The sequence below is a fragment of the Propithecus coquereli genome, unplaced genomic scaffold, assembly GCF_000956105.1.
Source record: "Propithecus coquereli isolate 6110/MARCELLA unplaced genomic scaffold, Pcoq_1.0 Scaffold214, whole genome shotgun sequence".
In the NCBI taxonomy this organism is placed as follows: Eukaryota; Metazoa; Chordata; class Mammalia; order Primates; family Indriidae; genus Propithecus; species Propithecus coquereli.
In genome coordinates, this window is record NW_012146523.1 from 3,964,918 (window position 1) to 3,988,469 (window position 23,552).

Consider the following 23,552-nt stretch of genomic DNA (forward strand, 5'->3'; position numbering starts at 1 on the left):
ATAAAAATAGACAAAACTCACTCCTCTGCCCTCTTTTTGGTGAGGTATAACTTGCAGCAAACCTCAAGAGTAGTCCTATAGCAAGGGGGCAGGATTGGGAGGGGTTGGAGAGAAGGAGGAAAATATGGTAAACAGTGCTTTCGAAAAACCAATTTCCCTAAAGCTCTGAAGAGCCAAATGTTGGGCATTCAATAAAAGAGTACGCTGTTTCCTGAAAAGGAAAAGCTTTGCTAATTAGGACACAGGGCGATAAGCACAGGATAAAGCAGAGCCCGGCCTGGGAGAAGAATGAGAAGACTGTGGATGCCAAATTTTGGCAGACCCTGAGCCAGGTATGTGAGCAACAGCCAGATGAAGACAGGGAAAAGATGTGAAAGAACAACGAAAAGCAGACATGTCGTTCATAAAGATGTTAAATGGATCCCTTCAGAAACATGTGATTTCTCTTTTATTATTGCATGAACATTCTTTGAAAACACTACCTGTTGTTTGCTTGACTGAACGTTCAAAAGGCACCGAAGTCTTTTAAGATCTGAATAGTCCCTAAAAGAAAGAATAACACAATGTCAACCCACAGAAGGCTCCAGGTGAACAAGGTCATGTTACTCACTGATGGCATTGACACTTGGAGGCCTGCTTTTATAGACTGAACCTTGCAAACACTTAACATTTCCTTTGGAACTCTAGAAATGATCAAACATTTCAGTAAACACTATAAGCAGTTGTCAAGGGTCTTCTCTATTTCTCAAAAAGCCATTAAATATGTTCTGTAGCCACCACCTAAGTTAATAATTAGCAAACACCCAGTATGGGATTACCTGATGGTGATTCCTTGCTGTTTTTTATCAGTTGATTTCTCTGTGGTCTTCACCTTTTTGTCTTGATCAGGCATTGTAAAATATCAATGCCTCAGAATTAACATTGCATTCCTTTCAAAGTAAATAGGAAGGAAAACTTTAGTTGGGTTGTGTGCACCAAAATATTCTCAATTAATCCGGACAAAATTCACACATAACATCTAATTAAACATGCAAAAACTAACATTTATTTCTCATATAATAATAAAAGTGTTAATATGAATACCATTTATTATTTATTTAGGGTATAGTTTATATTAATAGTAGCCCATGAGCCTATATTTTCTGGGTCATCCTTGATTTCAAGTATTCTGACCCATTGCCACAACAAGTATTGTTCTGCATATCAGAACAATATATACACACATGGGGCTTTCATTTCCTTCTTGTAAAACAGTCTGTAGCTATGGTTTGAGCAGGAATTTGAAGTCAACAGCAGGCCAATGTGTCTACATAGAATTTTGTTTCTGTTCTTGAGGGAAAAATAAAATTAGATTCTATTTATTTTGACTGGATTTTTATTTTAGAACTTTATTTGTACATATATATATATAAATCAAATATCTAAAGCCAAACTGATGCTTTTATGCCATCTCACTTGTCTTTCTCCACAAAATTCCCAATTTAGAGGATTTCTCCCTCACCATGAGTCATTTCCCTAAGAGTCCCAGAGAAAACCTCACCCACTCACAAATAAACCCTCAGTGTTGAGGGTAACTACAAAATACCGGAGAATTTTCAGAATTCCTAAAGCTTGTCAGCTGCTACCTGAAACCCTATATGTGTCAAGTCCAGTCAGAAGCTCTTCTGGAAAATGGGCCAGTCTTGTACAGCTCCTGAGCTCACCGGACCACCTGGCAGTGAGGCTGGCCCACCAGGAAATACAGCAAATAGGCACTTCAATCTTCTGAATTAAGCTTCATAGTGTCATCATGGTCACCCTTCCTAAGATTAATTTTAATACTATTTCTCACCCCGATTCGAAAGATAAGTATAGGTTTACCAATAGACAAAGAACAATTTATGTTTGCTTTTTTTTTTAACAATTTCTATTAATAATTCAATTGTTTTAATTTCCAGAATAGAAAAAGAAAATTGAAGATATCCATACTTTCAATTACACAGCAAATATAAAATTAAATCTACTATTAGTTTAATTTGATTGGATGTAAAATTTTCCAACTGTGCTTCAGTTTGACTTCAATGTATTGTTCAGGCATGAAAAAGCATACATTATTGCCTCATAATTGCATGCCTCAATGTATTGTGAAATCTATGGTCAAAATCCAAGTGTTTCAGAAGTATTTAGAGGCAAAAGGAATGTGCCAATAGATGTTTCACTGCAAAAGAATTCAGTGAAATTTAATTTTATGAAATACACAAAGACAGTTTGTCTAAGGATTTAAAAATGATTTTTCCAATATAGTTGTCATACTGGTGACAAATAGTTGACATGGAAATAACAGTTGGAGACAAAGGCTTTTGTCACAGGTGTATAAGAAGAAAAGGCACAATATCAATACTTTAGGATTGTACCTAGAATATAACACCATGGATTCCTTCATTCAACAAATATTATTGAACATGCCTAATCTCAGACTTAAAACTGATAAAGGTAAAAGAAACTACCACAGGTTTTTACCACAAGTAAAGAAAAACCCACTTATGAACTTTAAAGCCTGTTTCATGAGGTGCTTAGATAGAAATTTGATTTAGCATATGTTTTACTCTAAAAAAAAAAGAAAGAAGAAAGGAAGGGAAGGGGGAAAAAAGAGGAGATGGAGGTAGGAAGGATGGAGGACCTGTAAATTAGTGTTTAAAAGCAAAAGACTCAAGTGTTTTTAATACATAAATGTTAAAATGCCCCAAAAGTTCTAAAATAAAAATCCAGTCACAATAAATAGAACCTAATTTTACTTTTCCCTGAAGGACAGAAACAAAATTCTACATAGATACACTGGCCTGCCATTGGCTTCAAATTCCTGCTCAAACCATAGCTACAGATTGTTTCAGAAGTAGGAGATGAAAGCCCCAATGATGCACATGAGTATGAGTGGAAAAACTCACAAGCTTCTGCTGCTAGAAGATCACATTTGCAACTATCAAACCCTGGTAAACATTCTGTCTTATTCTCTTGCTTAATCTCCATAATTTTACTGACTGGTTGTGTGAACAGAAAATAATCATCTAATAGTTTTATCAGTTTGAGATTAACATGTACTCTGTGAGCTGGAAGAGTGAATATAGATAACTCTCTGGAAATGTTTCACTTAATCAAAGAGTAAACAAATTCACCAGTGTCAGTAGAAACAGACAATTGCCTTTAGGATAAAAAAAAAAAATCCTTTCCACTTAATGGCAGCTAAAATGGCAACTATTCTGAAAAAAACTTTGAGAAGTTGGGAATGCTTTAATATATTTATTATAATCCCATTTTAAATTATCAATAATGATTACACTATACTAATGTCTACAATCCAAAATGGAGGGCGGGTGGGGAGCACAGTTCACATCTTGAGTTAAGATGCCCTGAGGCTGATAACCTATTAAGGAAGTGCTCCCAATAGAGGTCAGGCAAGAGGTGCTAGCTAAGGCAAAAGCTCTCCATAGGGTAGTTTCAGTCTGATTCCACACTGAGTCAACTCTGGAGTGGAGATTATGCCTCAAAGTTGTCTAAAGTTGAAAAAAGGGAGCCTGGTTCTCACATACCTGTAGCTTCAGTCATAACAGAAGTACCTGGGGGTACAGAGAATCCAGTAGCTTGGGGGCAGTCCTCTAAGAGACACAGCAACTGGCAGTTAGAAGCAATAGAACAGTGAAGCCAATGCCCAGGACACATAGAGAGTCATAAGGGATCAGAGAGGCTCTAGACAGAGTGCCCACATTATCCACATTATCCAGATACTGACTCCATATGGAAGAGCTGTGGATAACGAGGGTACAAGAATCTTTGCTCTGGATACAAACTGAGCAGACAGAGCCTACTGCAAGGGCTCTCAACTCCTGAGTTAAATTTCCTCCTCCTTTGCTTCTCCTCTCCAGACACTAGCATGTCCTTCTGGCCTAGTAGCTGGCTCAGTCCTTGGCCCTCTCTTTTCTCTATCTATCCCCTCTCCCTAAGGGATCTCTTGCAGGCCCATGGTTTTACATACCATTCGTAATTCTAAATTTCTCCATCCACCCCCGATCTGCCGAATTCACAAAGTCATCGTCTGGGTATCTAATGGATATCCCAAATTTAACATACCCAGACAGAACTCTAAACCTTACCCCCAAGACCAAATTCCCCTAGAGCTCCCCATCTCAGTAACTGGCACCACCCTACCTCTCTAGACAAAAGTTCAGGTGACATTCTTGATCCTTCTCCTTTCTCTACCTCCCATATTCAAGCCACCAGCAAAACTAGTCTGCTTTCCCTTCTCTCCACTCCCACTGCCATCACCCTACTCCAAGCTGCCATCTTCTCTTCGCTGGATCACTCTTACAGCCCCCTCATTGCTTCCATTGCTGCGCATCTATATCCACAGGAACCTGAGGGATTATTTTAAAATGTAAATCAGATCATGCCACAATGTGGCTTACAACCTTTCTGTGGTCTCGTATTGCACTTGGCTTTTAACCATGACTTTCACCCGTCTGAGCTTGCCTCCTGCCCTCTCCCTCTTGCTTACTCCACTTTAGCCATGCTGGCTTTTCCAGGGAGAAAAATGAACCCATAGACATGCCAACTGCTATGATTTGAATGTTTGTCCCCTCCAAAACTCATGTTGAAATTTAATTGCCATTGTAGCAGTATTAAGAGGTGGGACCTCTGAGAAGTGAGTGGGCCATGAAGGCTCTGACCTCATGGGCGGGTTTAGTGCCTTGAAAAAAGGGCTTTCAGGAGCAGGTTCTCTCTTTGCTCTTTCACTCTTCTGCCATGTGAAAAAGTGTTCCTCCCCTCCAGAGGATGCAGCATTCAAGACACCATCTTGGAAGCAGAGGTCAGGTACTAACCAGACACCAAACTTGCTGGCACCTCGATCTTGGACTTAGCCTAGCCTCCAGAACTATTCTTTATAAATTACCCAGTCTGGGGTATTCTGTTATAACAGCACAAAACAGACTAAGACCATTTGTGCCCAGGAACATGCCAACCTCCTTCTTGCCTGAAAGCCTTGGCAGTTGCTGCTTGCTGTTCCCCTCTCATATTCTCAGGCTGGCTCCTTTGTGTCCTTGAAGTTCTCAGTTCAGATGTCCCCTCCTAAGTGAGGGCTCCTCTGATGAACCTCTGCAGCATGGTCACACCCACACACGTACCTACCACAGCACACTGCTTCATTTCCCCCTGGAGCTCATCGACACCAGAAATCCTCTTACCCATGCATTGGTTTCCTTGAACTAGCTCCTAAGCCCTACACAGCAGGGACTTGTGTCTGTTTCATCTAAAAATATATCCCCCACACATAGAACAGTGCACGGCACATTGCAAGCACGGTATAAGCACTCAAAAAATATTTGTGTCGTAATTTGTAAGGAGTGACTTAAGTTATTTTTACCAAAGTCTGACACTTATTTACTTTTTAATATTTATTTTTAGGCTTAGAGCTTCCTCTGATCTCCCAAGTCCAGTGATCCTTCTTAGTGCGCCCAGAGCAGCTGATACTCCCCACATTGCAAACCTATACATTCGATATTGCAGTTGTCTGATCACCACTTAAGGCGGGGGATTGGGCTTCTCTTATTCACCAGACACATGGTAGGCAAATAATAAATATTTATTGAATGTGAAACCTGAAGAATGGATGCATGGATAAGGGATTATTTTTAAAGAAAACTGTGTCATCACTCAGTTCAACAAATCTCACAAAACTCTTTTCTAATTCAGATCAATTGATGACCATCTGTAATGTTGCAATAATCCTGAATGCATTCAGGATTTATTTAGTCATTAGCGGGATAGTTAGAGTTCTATTTAAGATAATATTCATCACAGTGCTTCTGAAACTGTGGTAAAGAAGTTTTTTTTATTTCCAATCTTTTAGAGACTGATACTTTTAGTCCAAATTTTGTTCAGTGAGACAAGCCCACTGATCATGTGCTTGGATGTCATGGTGATGTCAAATTGCTGTAAATATTTCTAAATTCTTACTCTCAATTTCTGTCCTTATCTCCTCATGGACCAGTAACATACCAGTCTAAAGACCTGGATAGCACTGGTCTAGATTACTGAAGTCTATCTTTTCAAGTAACAGAATTATTTTCACAGCAACCCTAGATGATTCTCTAACTGAGAACCTCAGCCCTAAGTACAAAGCCTAAGGGGACTAACACAGTGATTGTCAATTCCACGACAACCAGAAGAGGGCAAGGGTGAGCCTAGGAGGAGAGAACCGTGGCCGAGTAGTTAAAGCTCAATGTGGACTCCCCACTCAAACTGAAGCAGTCTTACTTCCCCGAGGTTCTGTATACAGTTTCATTTGGGTAAAGGATTCCATTGCTAAAAATAAAAATGGAAAATCGCTGATTCTCTAACACTTATTTTACAGATGCAATGAGGCCAAAGAGATTATAACACTTGCTACACAAACACTTGTACCTGCATGGATTTTTCTTTGAGTCTAATGGGAAAGCTGAAATTTAATTTGGTTTTCTAAATATACAGAGCAGGTACAGTAGTGAAAGATTATATATAAAAACCAAATGCATGTTACTTTAAGAACAGAAACTTGTCTAGGCACAATGGCTCATGCTTGTAAATCCTAGCACTTTGGGAGGCCAAGGCAGGACTGTTTGAAGCCAAGAATTCAAGACCAACCTGGGCAATATATTGAGACCCCATCTCCATGAAAAAAAAAGAAAATTTAAAATTAGATGGGTGTAGTGGTAGATACCTGTAGTCCCAGCTACTCTGGAAGCTGGGGCAGGAGGATAGCTTGAGCCCAGGAGTATGAGGCTGCAGTGAGCTATGATGACACCACTACACTATAGCCCGGGCAACAGAGCAAGATCCAGTGTCAAAAAAAACCCAAAAAACTGAAATTTTCAGTGTCTGCTTCGTACACCTCCGTCATGGGACCTGTATACTATCTCAGGTGGGAGAGAAAAGATCTTTCCTTATCTCACGAGATAGCAAATGGGTTTGTTGTTTACAGCCCTAGACAAGTACAGACACAATCACAGTTCTGACTCCAGTGAATTTTTTAACCCATTTTTAAAAAGAAATTCTCAAAAATAATTCCTATCTTCTACTGTTTGAAATTTGGGTTAATGCTAAAGAAGTCCTCAGAGACACACACCTCATTTGCTTGTGGTCTCTTGGTAATTGCAGGGTAAACACATATGACAGAGAAAGAAATCCATGCCATGGTAAAAGTACCTAATTGACTATAATTAATCTAAATTGTGCAATATAAACCCACGAACTGAATAACGTAGTGAGCATTCGTGATATGGTTTCAGATCCTCCACCTGGAAATCCTTTTTCATTCCATGGTTGCCTTACCTGCTCAAAAGGTTCTTAAGTGGCCTCATCTTTACTAAATATAAAACAGAGAGTCATTGGAATCATTATGGGAAATCTCCCACAAATATATTTTTTCCTATTAATCATGTAGGTTGCATCTTTGCAAATATTCCACTTTATTTACTATATTCACTAATAGTTTAAAAACCAGCACTTTTCTATTTTTTTTTTTTTTTTTTTTTGAGACAAGGTCACACTCTGTTACCCTGGCTAGAGTGCAGTGGTGTCATAACAGCTCACTACAACCTCAAACTCCTGAGCTCAAGTGATTCTCCTACCTCAGCCTTCCAAGTAGCTTGGACTACAGGCACATACCACCATGCCCAGGTAATTTTTCTATTTTTTGTAAAGACAGGGTCTCGCTATATTGCTCAGGCTGGTCTTGAACTCCTGACCTCAAGCAATCCTCCTGCCTGGGCCTCCCAAAGTACTGGGATTACAGGCGTGAGCCACTGAGCCTAGCCAAAACCAACACTTATAAAGTAATAACAGTAAAAGTTTAGCATGACTGAAGTTAATCACTACTTTGGCTATAACAAGTTTATTATTTGGAAAAAGTACTAAAATAGACTGCTATGACTCCTACCACAAAAGGAAGTTGGAACTTCCTTGCACTGACAATGAGGAATCTCTATTCCTTTTGATGAATTATGGTTAAACTTCCACATTAGATGGCAGGTTACAGTTCTGTCTGTGCTCAAGAAGACAGATTAAAAAATTTAGAGAGCTTTCAACCACATAACTAACTGGCAATGCACAATGAAAAACCATTTTTCCAATTCCTTTGCATATTTTTTCTTAAAATTCCTCTAATAGCAGTTCTTTGAAAAAGTGGTTAAAATAAGATAAAAATTCACACTGAGCAACCATAAATAAGACAAACATGATAAAATGTATCATTTGAAAGTTTGTTTCTTAATTTTGATGATTGTACCATGGTGATGTAAGATGTTAACATCAGGGGAAGCCAAGTGAAGGGTATATGAGAACTCTCTGTTCTAGTTTTGCAGTTTTTATGTGTTGAAATTATTTCAAAATAAACACTTAAAATTCATTGTTCACTTGAGCAGGTTATGTAATTAAAGTGCTTAGAGAATAGAGAAAGAGATTTCTTTTTGCAAAGAATATTTGCACTTAATTTCACAGACACATGGTGCTTAGTCTTTTCAAATTATGTGTGCTCTAGAAAACTATATATTTTGCACAGAAAGTGTCAACTTAAATTGGTCAAATTGCTGGAAAATAAGACAGACAGACACACACACACACACACACACACACACAGACACATTTTCAAAGTAAAGTGAGGAAAAAATTGAGGAAATCCTGTAAGGAACATGACTTACTTATACCTATTACAGCTCAAAAAGGAAGTCTGGTTCTCTAGTCTAACCTATAGTCTTGATTTTATCCCTTATGTTACGTTGTTATTGTTCTTCAGTGAGAAATATGTGTGGAGTTAGCAGAACAGAGATAGTTAGGACAACAAAGAACTTTAGAGAACATGCAGTATCAGGGGTCTGACACCTTCCAGGCCCAGGGACAGAGTGTAAATGAATAAGGACAGTGTAGACGACAGAGAGCAGTGGAGCTTCAATCATACCTGAGAAGGCATACTCTCCCAAAAGACATTCAAAATCACATTAAAAATGAAACAAAACAAGACCAAATGCTTGCACCAGATAACCAAACAGATCTACAGGCCATCAGTTGTAGACCATGATTCCGCTCCCTTCATTTACCAGATGAGGCAATTAAGGCCCACAGAGGTAAAATGAATCCAAGGCCACACAGCACCTTTAAGAGTAAAAGGAGAACAAAACTCAGTTCACCTTCAGGGTCTCAATCATTATTAATGGAGAACTTGTTAACATTGTCCCTTAGCCAATAGATGTTTGTATAACTTCATGTCCTGGATTTGGGGTGCTTACAAACACTCATTCATTGATTCATCCTGGTTCATTCATGTGAAATATGTAGGTGGCATATTTGAATCATCATATGGTAGGAAACAAAGACACAGGTGCTACAGAACCTCCAAGGCAGGAATGTATCCCTAGCTAAGGGCAAGTACTATTAGCATGGCCTTGCTCCGAGTCAGTAGACATGACACCTTCCTTGTGCAAATAATTTATACTTTAGCAATTTCTTGTTTCATATTTAAACAAGCACTTGGGGATTTAAAAAATAGGAATTCTAATAGTATTCTGACCCTCTCCCACGTATTCCTCCAAATAGTTATTAACCACCTACTATGATGATAGACCCTCCTTTAGCTAATACTAACCCAAGTTGATCTAAGAGTGCTGCTCCAAAATTAACCAGAACATGTGACAACAGATACCACCACTATAATTTCCTTATTTTCATGACTTACTCCCATTCAAACTCACATCTTTTGTTATAAGGGGAAATATCTGCAGATATGAATGTAGATTCTATGGATTCCCTCAACTGTCATTGCCTGATCACATTTGTGATATGCTGCTGTGTTTGTGCCTTGTGTGGCTGCTACCGCACACAAGTCTACTCATAATATAGTTTATAATGTGCCTATGTTAGAGCAAATGAACCTGTGACCCACATATTAAGTAATGATACTAAAAAGGAGAAAAAAGGTCCAGATGATGTGAAGGAAGAATCCATATTAACCAGTCAACAAAAATAACTAAAGTTACATTTCTCTTTTCTCATTGACCCCAATCACAAGATTGCATTCTATTTCCTGTTTTTGTGAGAAAGAGAAAAGTGACAATGATATTCATTCATTACTCCAAGAAATATTTATTGAGTCCCTAGTATATGCCAGGTACTGAGGATACAGCACTGAATAAGACATGGTCAATAATGTCTTCCAAAAAAATAGTTAACTATCATTATAATAAGTCATAAAGTAAGTACAGAGTCAACCCAAACTGCTAGAACTTCTACAGGTGAAAAGAACACTGAATAAACAAATTGATGTTTATAACGTTTGGTGGCACTGCAAAAACTAGAAGTACTTTCTGAGCCATAAAATAAAATTAAATTTTACCTGATAACGTATTTTAAGTGTATTTTATTATTTACTATGCTCTGACTGTGCACAAGACAATATTGGGCACTACAAAAAAATCTCTCCACAACCCAGTGTGTGTGTGAAATCGTAAGCATGTAGGTTAAATCATATGAAACTGCTGAAAATGGCTCTTATTTAAAAAAAGACAAATTTTAATGGTTCAGCCTAATACAATGGATTAAATAAGACACCAGAAATGTCACAAAGCAAAAAAATAATAATTTCTAAATGAGATTATAAATTGAAAGAAATCAGGGAAAGAATGATCACTGTGGGCTGAAGAACTGTGGAAAGGCTTCCTGAGCTGGGGGCTTGAAGAGGGCCAGAAGGATGGGGAGGGTGTGTGAACAACATGCCAGGACAAAGGGATGGAGGCAAGATCCCGAAAATGGTTTTGGGAGACAGCGAATAGATGAGCTGAGCTGGAGCTGAGGAATCTGGAGAGAGGCGAATGCTGGAAAAAGGAAGTTCCACAAACACGCTGCAGCCAGCTGTGGAACTCCTAATGGCTGAGGAGTTTGGCAGCAATGCTGTTCTTCTTAGAAATTTAAAACATTTACATGCAGCTCATTTAGTCTATTATCACTTCTATTAATCTTTGGCCAATTCTTTTGAATAAAGAGAAATCTACCTGAAGTAATGTTAGAGCATTCATGGAATTCAAATGAACTACATTAAGTGGCAGGAAGACCAGAGGTAATTATATTAGGCAAGGAGAATGACAATACAGTCTCAAATAAAATAGTCTCAAACAGAGACCTTTGACATAGACCTCAGAAAAATAACACCTTCCTCTTTCTCATCCCCATACCCAGCGCTAGGTCACTGAGTCCCATCTATTTTTCTACTAAATATAATTCTTGTCTGTTCACTTCTCTCCATCCTCACTACTAACACCCTAGTCCAAGCTTACATTGTTGCTCACCTGAACTACCAAAATCACTTCCTAAATGATCTCCCGACTTCCACTTTCTCCCTCTCCCTAACAATAATAAAAAACCTGTTCTCCACATAGCAACAATAGCACTCGTTTTATGGTATGAATCTGATCAATGAAGCCTTTATAGGCTTCCCATTTCTCTCAGGATAAAAACAAAACTCACCAAAGCCTGAGAGGCATTGTTGCATGTGATTGATGCTCTTGGCCCCCTAGCCAGCTGCCACTCATACTTTGCCCTTAATACCTGCCCCAGATCTGCTTCTCCTGGATGTGCCCAGGTCTTCACTCCAAGACTCAATGGCTACATTGGTATGGAAAGACCTGGAAGGCTTGTCCTTCATGTCTTAACTCAAGTATCCATTCTTTGAGCTGAACTCCTAGACAGGGTCACAGAGCTGCCAAGCACCACCTTGCAGCTCTTGATGAAGAGGCAGATTCAGGCAATAATTCAATAAATACCTATGTCCACCTCCCTTAGTTTACTGTAAACCAGTCAAGCACAGGAAAGACAGCCTTTTGGCTCATCCCCAGGATCTAGCACATAATTCCTAGGTTACAACAAAAGATGTATTCAATAAATGACTGCTGAATGAATTCATTAATGAACAAATCCCAAGTAAAATGTGATTGGGAAGCTCCAAGTATAGTTGGACTATTATTATTTAGACAGGGGGAGTAAAGATAACGAAAAAATATCAGCAAATGCTAAGTTTGCCCCAGCTGACCAGTATCTGGTGATTACAGAATGTTGGTTTGACTAAAATCTCTATAGAAATAAAAGGAAGCCACAAAGAAAATAATATACAGTAACGCATTCATGTTAAATATGCATTACCTCAAGTATGTGTGAACAGGACAATAAAATTTCCTAAAAGACTATGAATATTCACATTATATCAAGTGTAGCATACACATGCACATCCTGAGTGCAATAGTCTCCACTGATGTGAGTTTACAAGTTTGGGAATGTGAATTCTTCTGGCTACACCACTAGGATATAGTCAAAAGGAGCGAGAGTGATGGAGGAGACCTGGTTTCCACTTGCCCACTGAGTGACCTCAGGAATGTCCTTGGACATCTCTATTAGTTTTCTAATCTACCAAAAATTAGAAATAACAATTTTCCTATGACAAGGTGGTAGTTGGGACTAAATAGAGTAAAAGCCCTTCAGACTGTCAACAACTATAGAAATATAAGTTATTGTTATGATAGCTGTTGTAAATATCATTGGTAATATTATTACTTCATTTGAAGAGCTTGTGTTTCAATCATTTGTATACATTCACTGATTTTGACTCCTTGACATAAAATTTAAAATAGGTTTTAATTTCAATGTCACCAATGTCTTTATTTTAATTTTTTAAACCTCATAAGGCTTATTCTTATAAGCACTTTAGTATATTTATTTAATCCTCAGAACAACCCTATGAGTAGTATTGTATCTCCAACTTACAGATGAAGAAACTAAGGCACTAAAAAGTTAAGTAAAGTGCCCAAGATCTCATATCTAGCAATAACAATAAGAACAAATGTTTACGTGGCGGTCACCCTGTGCCAGCACTGTTCTAAGTGCTTTCCATACATCACCCAATATATTTTCCTAACAAATCTATAGGTGGCTGCCATTATTGTCCCCATTTTACAAATGAGGGGAATGCGGCCTAGAGAGGTTAAGTCATTTGCCCAGGTCACACAGCTGGTAGGTGGCAGAGCAGGGATTTGAAGTTAGGCAGAGCCCTCCTTATTAATCTTATGTGCTACTAACTCTCATTTATTGGTGGCATTCATCCACCTTTCTATTTGCCTATCTTTCTAGATAAATGTTGACCTCTTTATAAACAAATATTACTTTATACATACTTCTTTCAAATTAATTAAAAATTCCCTGTGTTTTGCAAAATACACTAAATTCCTAATGGCACAGGGTCAATGTTATGGCTGCTGTGCCTTATCTGTCCTGCTTCTAGTTCTTATTTTAATGTTTATAAGAGGGCTTTTCAAAGTCTCTTTTCTAGATACGAGCCAATTGATTAACATTTAATCACTTTGACTCTGCTGACTGCTTTGAAGCTAGAATCTATGTCCATTATAACTAATCCTAAAATAAGATTTAATAAGCCCCGAGTGAATGCCAACACCACAAACTTAAGTACATGCATGGCCTTTATTATTACTATTGCAGATTTTAGCTGAGATGAGGGAAAGTCTGACCTATAAATAAGTATGAGGGATTATTTTACCAAATGAAAAATCATGCATTTTATTCAGTGCTCATATTCTTTTTCTAACGATACATGTCAGGCATATATATGAGCATGTTTAAAGTTCACTTTTCTCTGGAAGATCAAATTTTTCAAAAATCTAAGGGTCATTCCCCAATCCAAGCACAGACCCTATCCCCAAGCTGACACTTTCTATCCCTTCATCTTGCTTTATTTTTCCTGTTTACCTATCTCTCTGCCCCAAGTAGAACATACACAAATAGCTAACACTTACATGGCACTTCCTATGTACCCACCACTGCTCTAAGAAATTTGTCCATATTAATTCATGTAATGTTCAGAAACATCCCATTTTACAGGTGAGGATTTTACAGGTTGCACTTTCTTTTGCCTTGCCCTTATCTAGCATGGAGCCCTGGACCTACTAGATGGTCAGTAAATACGTATAATGACAGGATGGTGTCCAAGAAATTACACTTGACTGAATCAAAAGATGGATAAAGAAGCTGATTAGAGGCTAAGTAATTTGTTAAGGGCCACAGAGGTAAAATGCTAAAACCCACATATGTACAACTCCAAAGCTTAGCTTTTGCAAACCATGCTGTTCTCTCTGTCTCTCTGTCTCTCTCTCTGTCTCTCTCCCTCTCTCTCTCTCTCTCTCTCTACCTTTTTAAACTTATGCCACATAGTAACAGCTGTCATGATAATGACTATGACATGAAATATAGACTGTACATTGAAATACAGCTTCCAACTAAGGGCTTTGAAATTAAAGTAAAACCGGTAAATTAAACATTGAGTTTTATAAACAAAAGCTTTACTGGCTGGAAGTTATTTTTGACTTTTGCAGAACTAATAAGAATGTCATGAAAAATAAAAACTTCTCATTTTAGAGATTCATTCATTTAACAAGTATTTGTTGAACACCTGCTACATGCCTTGTACTGGGCTAGCTGCTGGAAGTACAACAATGGTAAGACAAACATGGCCTCTGCCCTCTCTCACACAGAGAGTCTCTCACAGAGAGATAGTCCAGAGGAAGTAGTGAAAAAATAATCAGGCAACACACAAAGAATGATTGGGGAGTGAGGGCAGGGGGAGAGGGTGAAAAAAAGGAGTCCATCCTAGGCAGTGAGCAACAGGTGAGATTACCACACACAGGAGACAATGTGGCATGCTCTGGGAACAAATAAAATGGAATCGCTGATAGATGCCCTAACTAAGGATTAGATTAGGGTAATGAAAAATCTTTGCAGGACTTTAAGCAGGAAAGGGAAATGCCCTTATATGCTTTTTAAAAAGATCGGTCTAACAGTGGTGGGGAAGATAGGTTAGACAGAACCAGACCAAAATCAGGGAAGCCAGGGCGTTGAAATTAACAAAGGGACTGGTGGGAATTATAAAATACTAAGAGCGGAGATGGTGATGTGGGAACTGATTCAACATTTATTAAGAAGGTATAGCCTTGATAATTGTTGGAGATGCAGAGGAAAAGGCAGTTAAGTGTCAAGGATGTTGTCCAGGGTGTGAATTTTGATAACTGAATGGATGATAGCGCCCCAAACAGGGAATCCAAGGGCAGTAGCAGTCTGGTGAGGGTGGGTGGGGGGAGCTGGCAGTGAGATTTTGGCGCCTGGTGCTTAGTGGAGCAGGCTAGGCTCAAGGTGGAGGCTTTCTAGGTATCAACAGACCAGGGGTAGCAGGAAAGCAGAGGGCCTGAATCAGAGCGGCACCACTTAAAGGGAAGGCAGAAAAGCGACGCCCATAGAGGAGATTAAGAACTAGCCTCCAGAGGCGTCTGAGCAGATTGGAAGGGACACACTCAGGCTCCATTTAACTTTTATCGAAATGGAAGCGCCATCAAACATCGTCGATGGCACTTTCCCACCATCCATCCGTCCAACACAAACCCATCTGCTTTGAGAAGACTGGCTCACGCAGTGACTCACCTACCTAAGACAGCCCACACTCTCTGCCTCTGCCTCTCGCTGAGTGAAGCTGGCTCCTGCGGCTTCAGGACCGCTCCGCAGGGAGCTGGAGGCCTCTCCCCGGAGACCCTGCCTGAAACCGCGCGCCGGCACAGCGCAGCACGGCTCCCGCCCCACTCACCGCGCCGGAGGGACGGTCCCTCCTTCAAGCCAATCTCCAAATCGTCCTTCTCATCGTCCCTGCTACGGTCACCCGCTGCTCCAGCTCGGGGGTCCCGTGCAGTCTCAGCCAGTCCCGCCGTCCCTCCAGTCCACTCCTGGTCCCCTCAACCTCCGGGGCACAGCGACCAGCTGCACCGTCGGTTTTTCAGTCAAATCCTCCTTCGGGCTACCAACCGGCGCTGGCTGAGCCAATGCCGACGCTTCTTCCTCCAACCCCGGGCACCTCAGCCAATAGAGAACGGCCATGCTGCAAAGTGCACAGCGCCTAGCGACAGATGACGCCTGCCACAGAGTGGCCATAGCAACCAGAGAACGGGCTGGGTCCAGCCCGCTGCAAGCACGAAAGGAGGGAGAAGGTGCCTTAAAGCTGTGCTGCAGCCACTTCGCCCGGCCACAGAGCTACCACAGGTCTCCTAAACACCGTAAAGTCTTCTGGACTTGGGGTGCCCAAACTTTGGCGGGAAAGAACAGGTTCATCCTGGGGTGTTTAACTTCAAGAATTGCAGAGGGCTAAAATTCAAATCAATTCTCTTTCAAAGATTTAACTTCATAAGAAATCAATGCAACATGCTAAATAGCTTTCATATGGTATGAAAACATTTTTCAGTTGCTCAAGAGCACTGCATGATGCTGCGAAAATAAGAGTGACCTGGGATTCAAGAGATGTATGGCACACCTATCACCGGATTGTTCTGTTGTCTTGGGCAAGTCATTTCACCTTTTGTAAAATTCCGAAGCTTCTTTAAAAATTGTGAATTGCATTAAAGCTTTAAAAAGATACTTGACATTATGGAGCTTTAAAAAGATCGAAAAATACCAAATTTTATGCCGGGCACTATCCAAATTTGTTCCTCATTTTATTTCACTTACTCTTTCACATCAGCTGATAGTCATTATTTTATCATAATTTAGATGTAAAATGGAGGCACAAGAAGTTGCCTAAGTAGTCCATCATGGCAGAGCCAGTAAGTGATGAAGTCTAGAGCCCAGTCTTAACCACAATTATGGTCCCATGACAATTTCTTCTAGTACAGAACTCTACTTAATACCATCTTAATATCACTCTAAATGCCCATGTGTGTCAACCTGGTGATTAAATCTCCCAAAACTTGATTTTAAATGAATACAGTGAACCCTTCCCTTATGCTCCTCTACTTTGAATAATAAGTAAGCCCAATAGGATAACAATGCTTGGGTCTGTGTAATTGAAAGCATTTTTTTTAATTAAAAAAAGTCCTATTTCAGAAATGTAAAAAAGTGAGATGAAAGCCAAACTCAGGTAAATACAGCAGAACTAATTAAACCTCAGAAAACATAAAACCATCAGGATTAATGTCACGAATCAAAAAACAAAAAGGTGACGGGGCAGAAAGACTTATGCCGAGTAGAAAAAGTATTCTATACATGATTCTAAATATTAAGCAGTGAGGCCACTGAACATCTAATCTTCATCAGAATAGCAACCGTGCTTCCCATCTTTCTACTTCTCAGCAAAACAGTCTTAAACTAATGTTTGGGCCTTCCCTGAAAATAACTGAAAGTTGCATAGAAGACAGAAGTGACATGAATGACACCGACTCTAGAAGAGAGGTTCACTATCATCTGCAAATGCTAAGTCCATATTGTGCTCTGTAATGTGATAAAGGTATGGTATATAAGACCGCAAAGGGGTCTTACGGAAGCTTATACAGCTTATGTAGCAGGGCTTAAAATTGTCAAGACCTAACACTCCTCTTTTTGTATTCTAATACCCCTTTTACTATTTTGAAATGAATGATGCATAGATAATGTAAATTATACAGTTCAAAAGTAAAACAGTACAATGTCCCAACTATAGCATAAAGAATAAAGGTAACTTAAATATGCATTGAAATAGACATTCAGGATGGACCCAACAAGAAGACAAAACCACTTCCCAAAATTTCTAAAATGCCTCTAGACTAATGGTCTAGGAGAAAGGGATAATTAATCACATACACACTTTAAATGGAGGGGTGAGAATGATCTTACAGATCGAAAGCAGAAGGCTGAGAACAAGTTGAAGTAAAGGCAGAATTTAAATCAGGCTTTGAAAGAATATCATAGAAGCAGAAAGGAAGGTTTTCCAAACAACAGAAATGTTTTCATTTAAAGCATAGAGGTAGGAACGTACAGGTCAACCATGGAAAAAACTGATAGTCAAGAGATCAGATAAGCCTCAATTAGCAAAATCAAACAGCTCAAACAAAAATGAGTGAGAAATTCACTATTTTCCTTTCCTCTTTCTCCCTCTCCTCCTAAAAAATTCTCAGAGTTCTCTGGATTGGAATTATAAATTGACAAAGTATTTTTCCTAAAATAAATGTAAACAAAATTTTCAAATAAAATTTCCAAAAACATAACTACATTTACCCATCTTACTTCCAAATGTTATCAAATTCAAGGTGAGATATCAGAAGCTTTTCAGTGCAGCAAACAGGAGGAAAGTGTTACATACACGCCAGATGGAAAACAATCCAAGACCTGTCCTTTGCTAGTAAGGAAAGAATTCATAATAAAAACAGTCGTTAAAACCAAAAAAGAAAAACATCCCTTGAGTTCACTATTATCATGCAAATCATTACACATCATATAGCAAAATGTCTAAATAAACATGTCTTAAAATAGGGAAAAAATGGAACAGCCTTTTTTAGAGGGCTTTAATTTCACTATTTCTTAACTATCAAACATCATAGCAGAATATACACTATTTTGTTTCATCTTTCTTTCTCACTGTCCTCTTGTCTCTCTCCTACTGAAAAACATGAATATGAGGTGGTAGGAAACAGAAATTACTCATTTTCCTTCATCCCCCACCCCATCTCAAGTTGAAAAAGAGATGCAGCTCTTCTAATAATCAAAGTACAAAGTAAAGACAATAGCCAAAAAACCAATTAAGTAGACTTTTATTGCTCAATTAACTTTAATAACATCTCCAAAAAAATAGTTTTCCTCTAACAATTATGAAACAAATTTGAAAGGCAGGGTCATTCACATTACAGACTCAGTAGAGACTTGTACTTCATATAAATGAAAAATAACAGTTCTACAATTTAAATGTTTAATTTACTTTGGATTTTATTACAAAAAAAATCAGTGTAATTATAAAAGTCATAAAAATTGGAATTGTACTGTGAAATTATACCAAGGTATCAAATATTATATAAATGAACAATAAAATTCAATTTTTGCTTATTTAAACATAGTAAACATTAGAAGACAACCTCCCCCCAGGAAAAAAAAAAAAAAACCTTGAATAATAAAGCAACAAAAGTCACAACAAAAAAAGCAATCAATGTGCAAAAAAAATCAGATTAAAAAAACAAAACAAAACTGGGGTTTAACAATTATTTTAAGTCAAATGTTGAAGTCAATATGTGCTAATTAATTTAATTTTAAAAATGATCTTTAGATGATTCCATTTCCAACTATGTTTTCCTAAAATTGACATTTTACTTTTTGAAAAGTTAGGAAAAAGACTTTACATTAAAATCACCAAATATTGCAATTTGAACACTATTTTAAACTTTGAATATCCTTGAAGTCTTTAAATTTACTCCCTAAAAAATAAATAATTGTTGGAATAAACCAAAAGACATTTCACATATTTTCACTGCATATGATAACAATGATGTGATCTACATAAATAAATTTAAAACATTAAGTTATTTAAAATAAACGTTTGAATTACAATGTTGTATCAATGGCTTACACATCTGAAATCTGAGCACTTTAAAACAGTATTCACATGTTAAACTGTTGAGCACATTTACAGAACTGATGTACATGATATAATCCTTTAAACAAAGCAAGCTCTGGTGTTATACCTCAGTTTCAGCGGACATTTGTCTTTTTATAGGATTTTGAACCTGCCTTTGTGAAAGGTAAAAGTTAGAAAGCTATTATACTCACACAGAAATTTTGAGTATATGGAAGAAACAGAAATGCTTTTTTGGATACAGAAAAACAAAAGTTATAATTTTAAGTGGTAAACAAATCTGCATTATAAATATTATAAATGCATCAGCACATAAAAATTTTGTCCTACACATTTTTACAGAACACTTGGCAAACATGAACACTGGTACACCAAAGCTTTCTTAAACAAGAGATTTAGATTGCTAACACTCTCACACGCATACATAAACACATGCACACACACACACACTCTTCAGAAAGATGATGTGCTTCACTTCGGCATATCTAATATTATTAAAGAATATATAGAATCATCATCCTTTTATCATAAGGAAGTCAGTTCATTATTTTCTCAAAAGCTGCTATTTTAGATTGAAACAGCATTCAGAAGAAACTAAATTTCAGATGGTCAGCATCAGGATTTACTACAGTCTTTGTAAACAGGCATCTATAAATAAATAAAATAGGATGGAAAAAAGAATATCCTGAGGTGGCTCTGTGGCCAGGGTATTCAGTAGCACTAAGCTCCATTCTGGAAATCAAGGCATCTAAGAAAGTGCAGGACTGTTTATTTGAATTTATTTTGTAAATGGAATATGTACAGTTTTAATTATTTTGCACCTTGAGGTAAATCAGTACATAGCAATTACTACTGCTTATATACACCTATTTAAGGCAACATTTAAAAATCAACATGTGCAGTAAATTGTATCTTTCACTGTCTTGCAAATGAATGCTATTCATGATTGTTATTTTTCAAAAATAGTGGAAGAAATATGATAACCACTTAAAACAAGCAGTTAATGACTTAAACATGAGTTACCTTTGCTCTTCAATGGAGTAGTCATATCAGATCATTTTGTAAGTCAAGTAATCAAAAGAAAGCAGAAACCATTAACAATTAGAAGCATGGTAAAAACATTTTGAGAGCAAAGTATTTTGCAAGTTATGGTTTTTCTGGCACTGGATAATTATTATACATAATTAAATAAAATAACAGAGACACTATGATCCCAGGTAGTTTTCAGTTTAAATTTTAAAACCATTTTCTGTAAAATAAGTACAGTTATTAACCCTTTGATGTCCAGACACAAGGAAATGATGTGAGGAAATCCTCTTGTTCAGGTACATCAGGGGAGTTTAAAAACTAGCAGCAAATACTGGGGTCTTTGGAAATGATTATGCTGCTATGAATAAAAAAGAATCACTTCAATGGAAGCTCATAAACAATCATAAGCACCATGGGTAACACTCTATCAATTGCCAACAGAGTCTAACTCTTTTTTAGGCAGTACCAAATGATGTCAGCTATATTTTCTAAAGAAAAGCAGCTACATTTCCAACCTCTTATCTGAGGCAAAAGTTGAATCCCACCATTTTAATTAGAATCTCATGATATGGTCTCAGATGAGGAAATTATGTTAGTTAATATGTAGTTTAGAATGAATTAAAAACACCAGAATTGCTAAAATATCAGCTTTTGGCATTCCTCATGATCCTCTAAAAGATCAGTTCTTTATATTATTGTGTTTAATTATAAATGGTTAGAGAGAGCATTGGAATTTCATTAAAATTTTCACCCTAATATTCATGTTACAATTTTTGATATTTCTGTGGCTTCTCAATATTCTAAATTAGGTTTCTGTAAATTATTTTCTTTCCAAATCAGTTTCATAACCCCATTCATCCAGTCCTACAGGCTTAACAAGAACATTTATTTATTTTATGTGGAGCCAAGAGTAAAAGATGACTAAAAAGATTTGCTAGAAGTTAAAAATACAGCTCAGAAAAGCAAAAACTAACAAATATTAACACCAAACAGGAAGAATGCCATCAATCTGAGCTAAACATAAAATGTCTAATTTCATTTTAAAATACAAACATGGCAGTGCTTTATATCAACGATCTAAAATCTTAACTGCTTCAGATAATGAACATAAATGCAAGTGAGCACCAACTATTTACATTAACAATTTACTCTGTTACCTTTTCAAATGTTTATAGAATATTTGAGCATATCAATTACAATAAATAAAATATTTTAAAATAAAATCACAGGTAACAATCTATTAAATACAATCTACACAATAAAATAACAACAGAAAATGCAAGTGATTCTTAATAAAGTAATACTGATCATAAACCCACACGAGAGAATTCTGACTCCTGATTATTGAATCATACTACTTATAATAGAAAAATAATCAAGAACTTGAGCCTGATACAAACTAAACCAGTAAGACAAAGAGAACAAAGGCAGAAAACACAATGGGAATTATGGGCTCTAAAAGAGTGTAAGGATTCAGAAAAAAAAATTCTACAAAGGCAACAAAAGTTAACTATTGCAAATTGGCATTTTACAGCTTTTAAAATTCATTAAGTTATGACTGGTATGGGTACTCAATTATAAAACCACCTGCAATTTTACTTATCACAATGGAAATATAGATATGAGCTTTAAAATTTTAAAAAATTTTCTAAAACATAAAGGTTAAAAACTATAGTTCTTATTTAGAAAGTTTCCATTGTTCTACATTCACCTCTATGGCCAAAAACATGCCATCATTTTTGAAACATAATAGACATCTACAGAAATGAAACACACACAGAGAAAAGCATGACATGTTACCATTTTTCCCATAGCACTGGCATAAAGACTCCCGTTCTTCCCATAAAGCACTAACAAAAGTGAAATAATATGTAAAAATCTTTAGAAACTCATGTAAAAACTATAAATATATAAAAGTATGTATCACTTAAGGTTGATATGAATTGCAACAGATGAACAAAGTGATTTAAGAAAAGTAGACTGAAAGCATTTCTCCACATTTCTCTATTGTACAATAGAAAAAAAATTTTCCAACAGAATAAATATTTGAATAGTAAGAATCATGTACCTCACTTCAAAGAGACCATTTCACTATATACAAAGTCTCCATGGTGCTCATAACAAACTTCAGACACTACTTAAAAAAAAACAGTAGTCACGCATAAATAGCGTGGCATACAATATTGTTATATAGTGACATGATACACACACATTATATATGTATATATCTATATATCTCTCTATATATAATTTCTCTTGGTTCGATTCTATAATGAAGTTTCAGCATCCAGGTATTTCTTTCTTGGTTCATCTTCAATATTTATTTTCACACTCACAGGTTTTTCAGGGCTATTTAAAGCAAAAAATGAGAATAAAGAATTTTTAAACAAATTATTAGATTCTAAATATGGCCAACACTGAATACTATATTGAGACTTTTGAGATGACTATTAACACTACAAACTTATGATTTCCTATTATAATTTTACTGCTTTATCAGGGAACTTAACTGGAAAGGTAAATTTTAAAAATTCTATTTTTTGGCTGGGCATGGTGGCTTATACCTGTAATCCCAACATTTTGGGAGGCCAAGATAGTAAGCTCACTTGAGGCCAAGAGTTTGAGACCAGTCTGGACAACATAGTGAAACCCTGTCTCTACAAAAAACTTAGAAATTAGCTGGGTGTGGTGGTGCTTGCCTGTAGTCCTAGCTACTTGAGAGCCTGAGACTGGAGGATCTCTTGAGTCTAGATGTTTGAGGTTACAGTGAACTATGACCACACCACTGCATTCCAGTCTGGGCAACAGAGCGAGACCCTGTCTTTCAAAAAAAAAAAAAAAATTCTGTTTTTTAAAAAATTGCATATCTTTGCAATTGAAATTTATGTTTTTCTTATAACTGAAGAAGAGGTTGTTAAAACTGCTCAGTATATGACTATATTGGATTTATTAGTTTTATTTCACGTATGGACAGAATTGTAGCATGTGACCTTTATTTCATTGACAGGTCTACTAATATATGAATTTTTCTTAATATAGGTAAGTGTCAAATGAT

The 23,552-nt window shown here is 37.2% G+C and overlaps 2 protein-coding genes across 13 annotated transcripts in view; both read right to left on the minus strand.

Annotated features, from left to right (window-relative positions):
- Window positions 1-15,887, minus strand: part of NEK10 (NIMA-related kinase 10) — a 225,985-nt gene extending 210,098 nt beyond the window's left edge. The window contains exons 1-4 of the mRNA XM_012644543.1: window positions 15,692-15,887; window positions 12,196-12,350; window positions 819-929; window positions 483-543 (exon numbers count right to left, since the gene is read on the minus strand). Coding sequence (XP_012499997.1) covers window positions 483-543; window positions 819-892 — 135 coding nt within the window. The 5' untranslated portion in view covers window positions 893-929; window positions 12,196-12,350; window positions 15,692-15,887. The remainder of the gene's footprint in view (window positions 1-482; window positions 544-818; window positions 930-12,195; window positions 12,351-15,691) is intronic.
- A 2,755-nt stretch (window positions 15,888-18,642) lies between these two features.
- The window catches only part of SLC4A7 (solute carrier family 4, sodium bicarbonate cotransporter, member 7), a 114,552-nt gene continuing 109,642 nt past the window's right edge, over window positions 18,643-23,552 (minus strand). For 5 of the 12 annotated variants that reach the window (XM_012644522.1, XM_012644528.1, XM_012644521.1 and 2 more), the window contains one exon: window positions 21,879-22,846. In XM_012644522.1, coding sequence (XP_012499976.1) covers window positions 22,765-22,846 — 82 coding nt within the window. In that variant the 3' untranslated portion in view covers window positions 21,879-22,764. Of the gene's footprint in view, window positions 22,847-23,552 lie in introns of all 12 variants that reach the window. The other 7 variants (XM_012644530.1, XM_012644533.1, XM_012644523.1 and 4 more) reach the window with 3 other exon arrangements.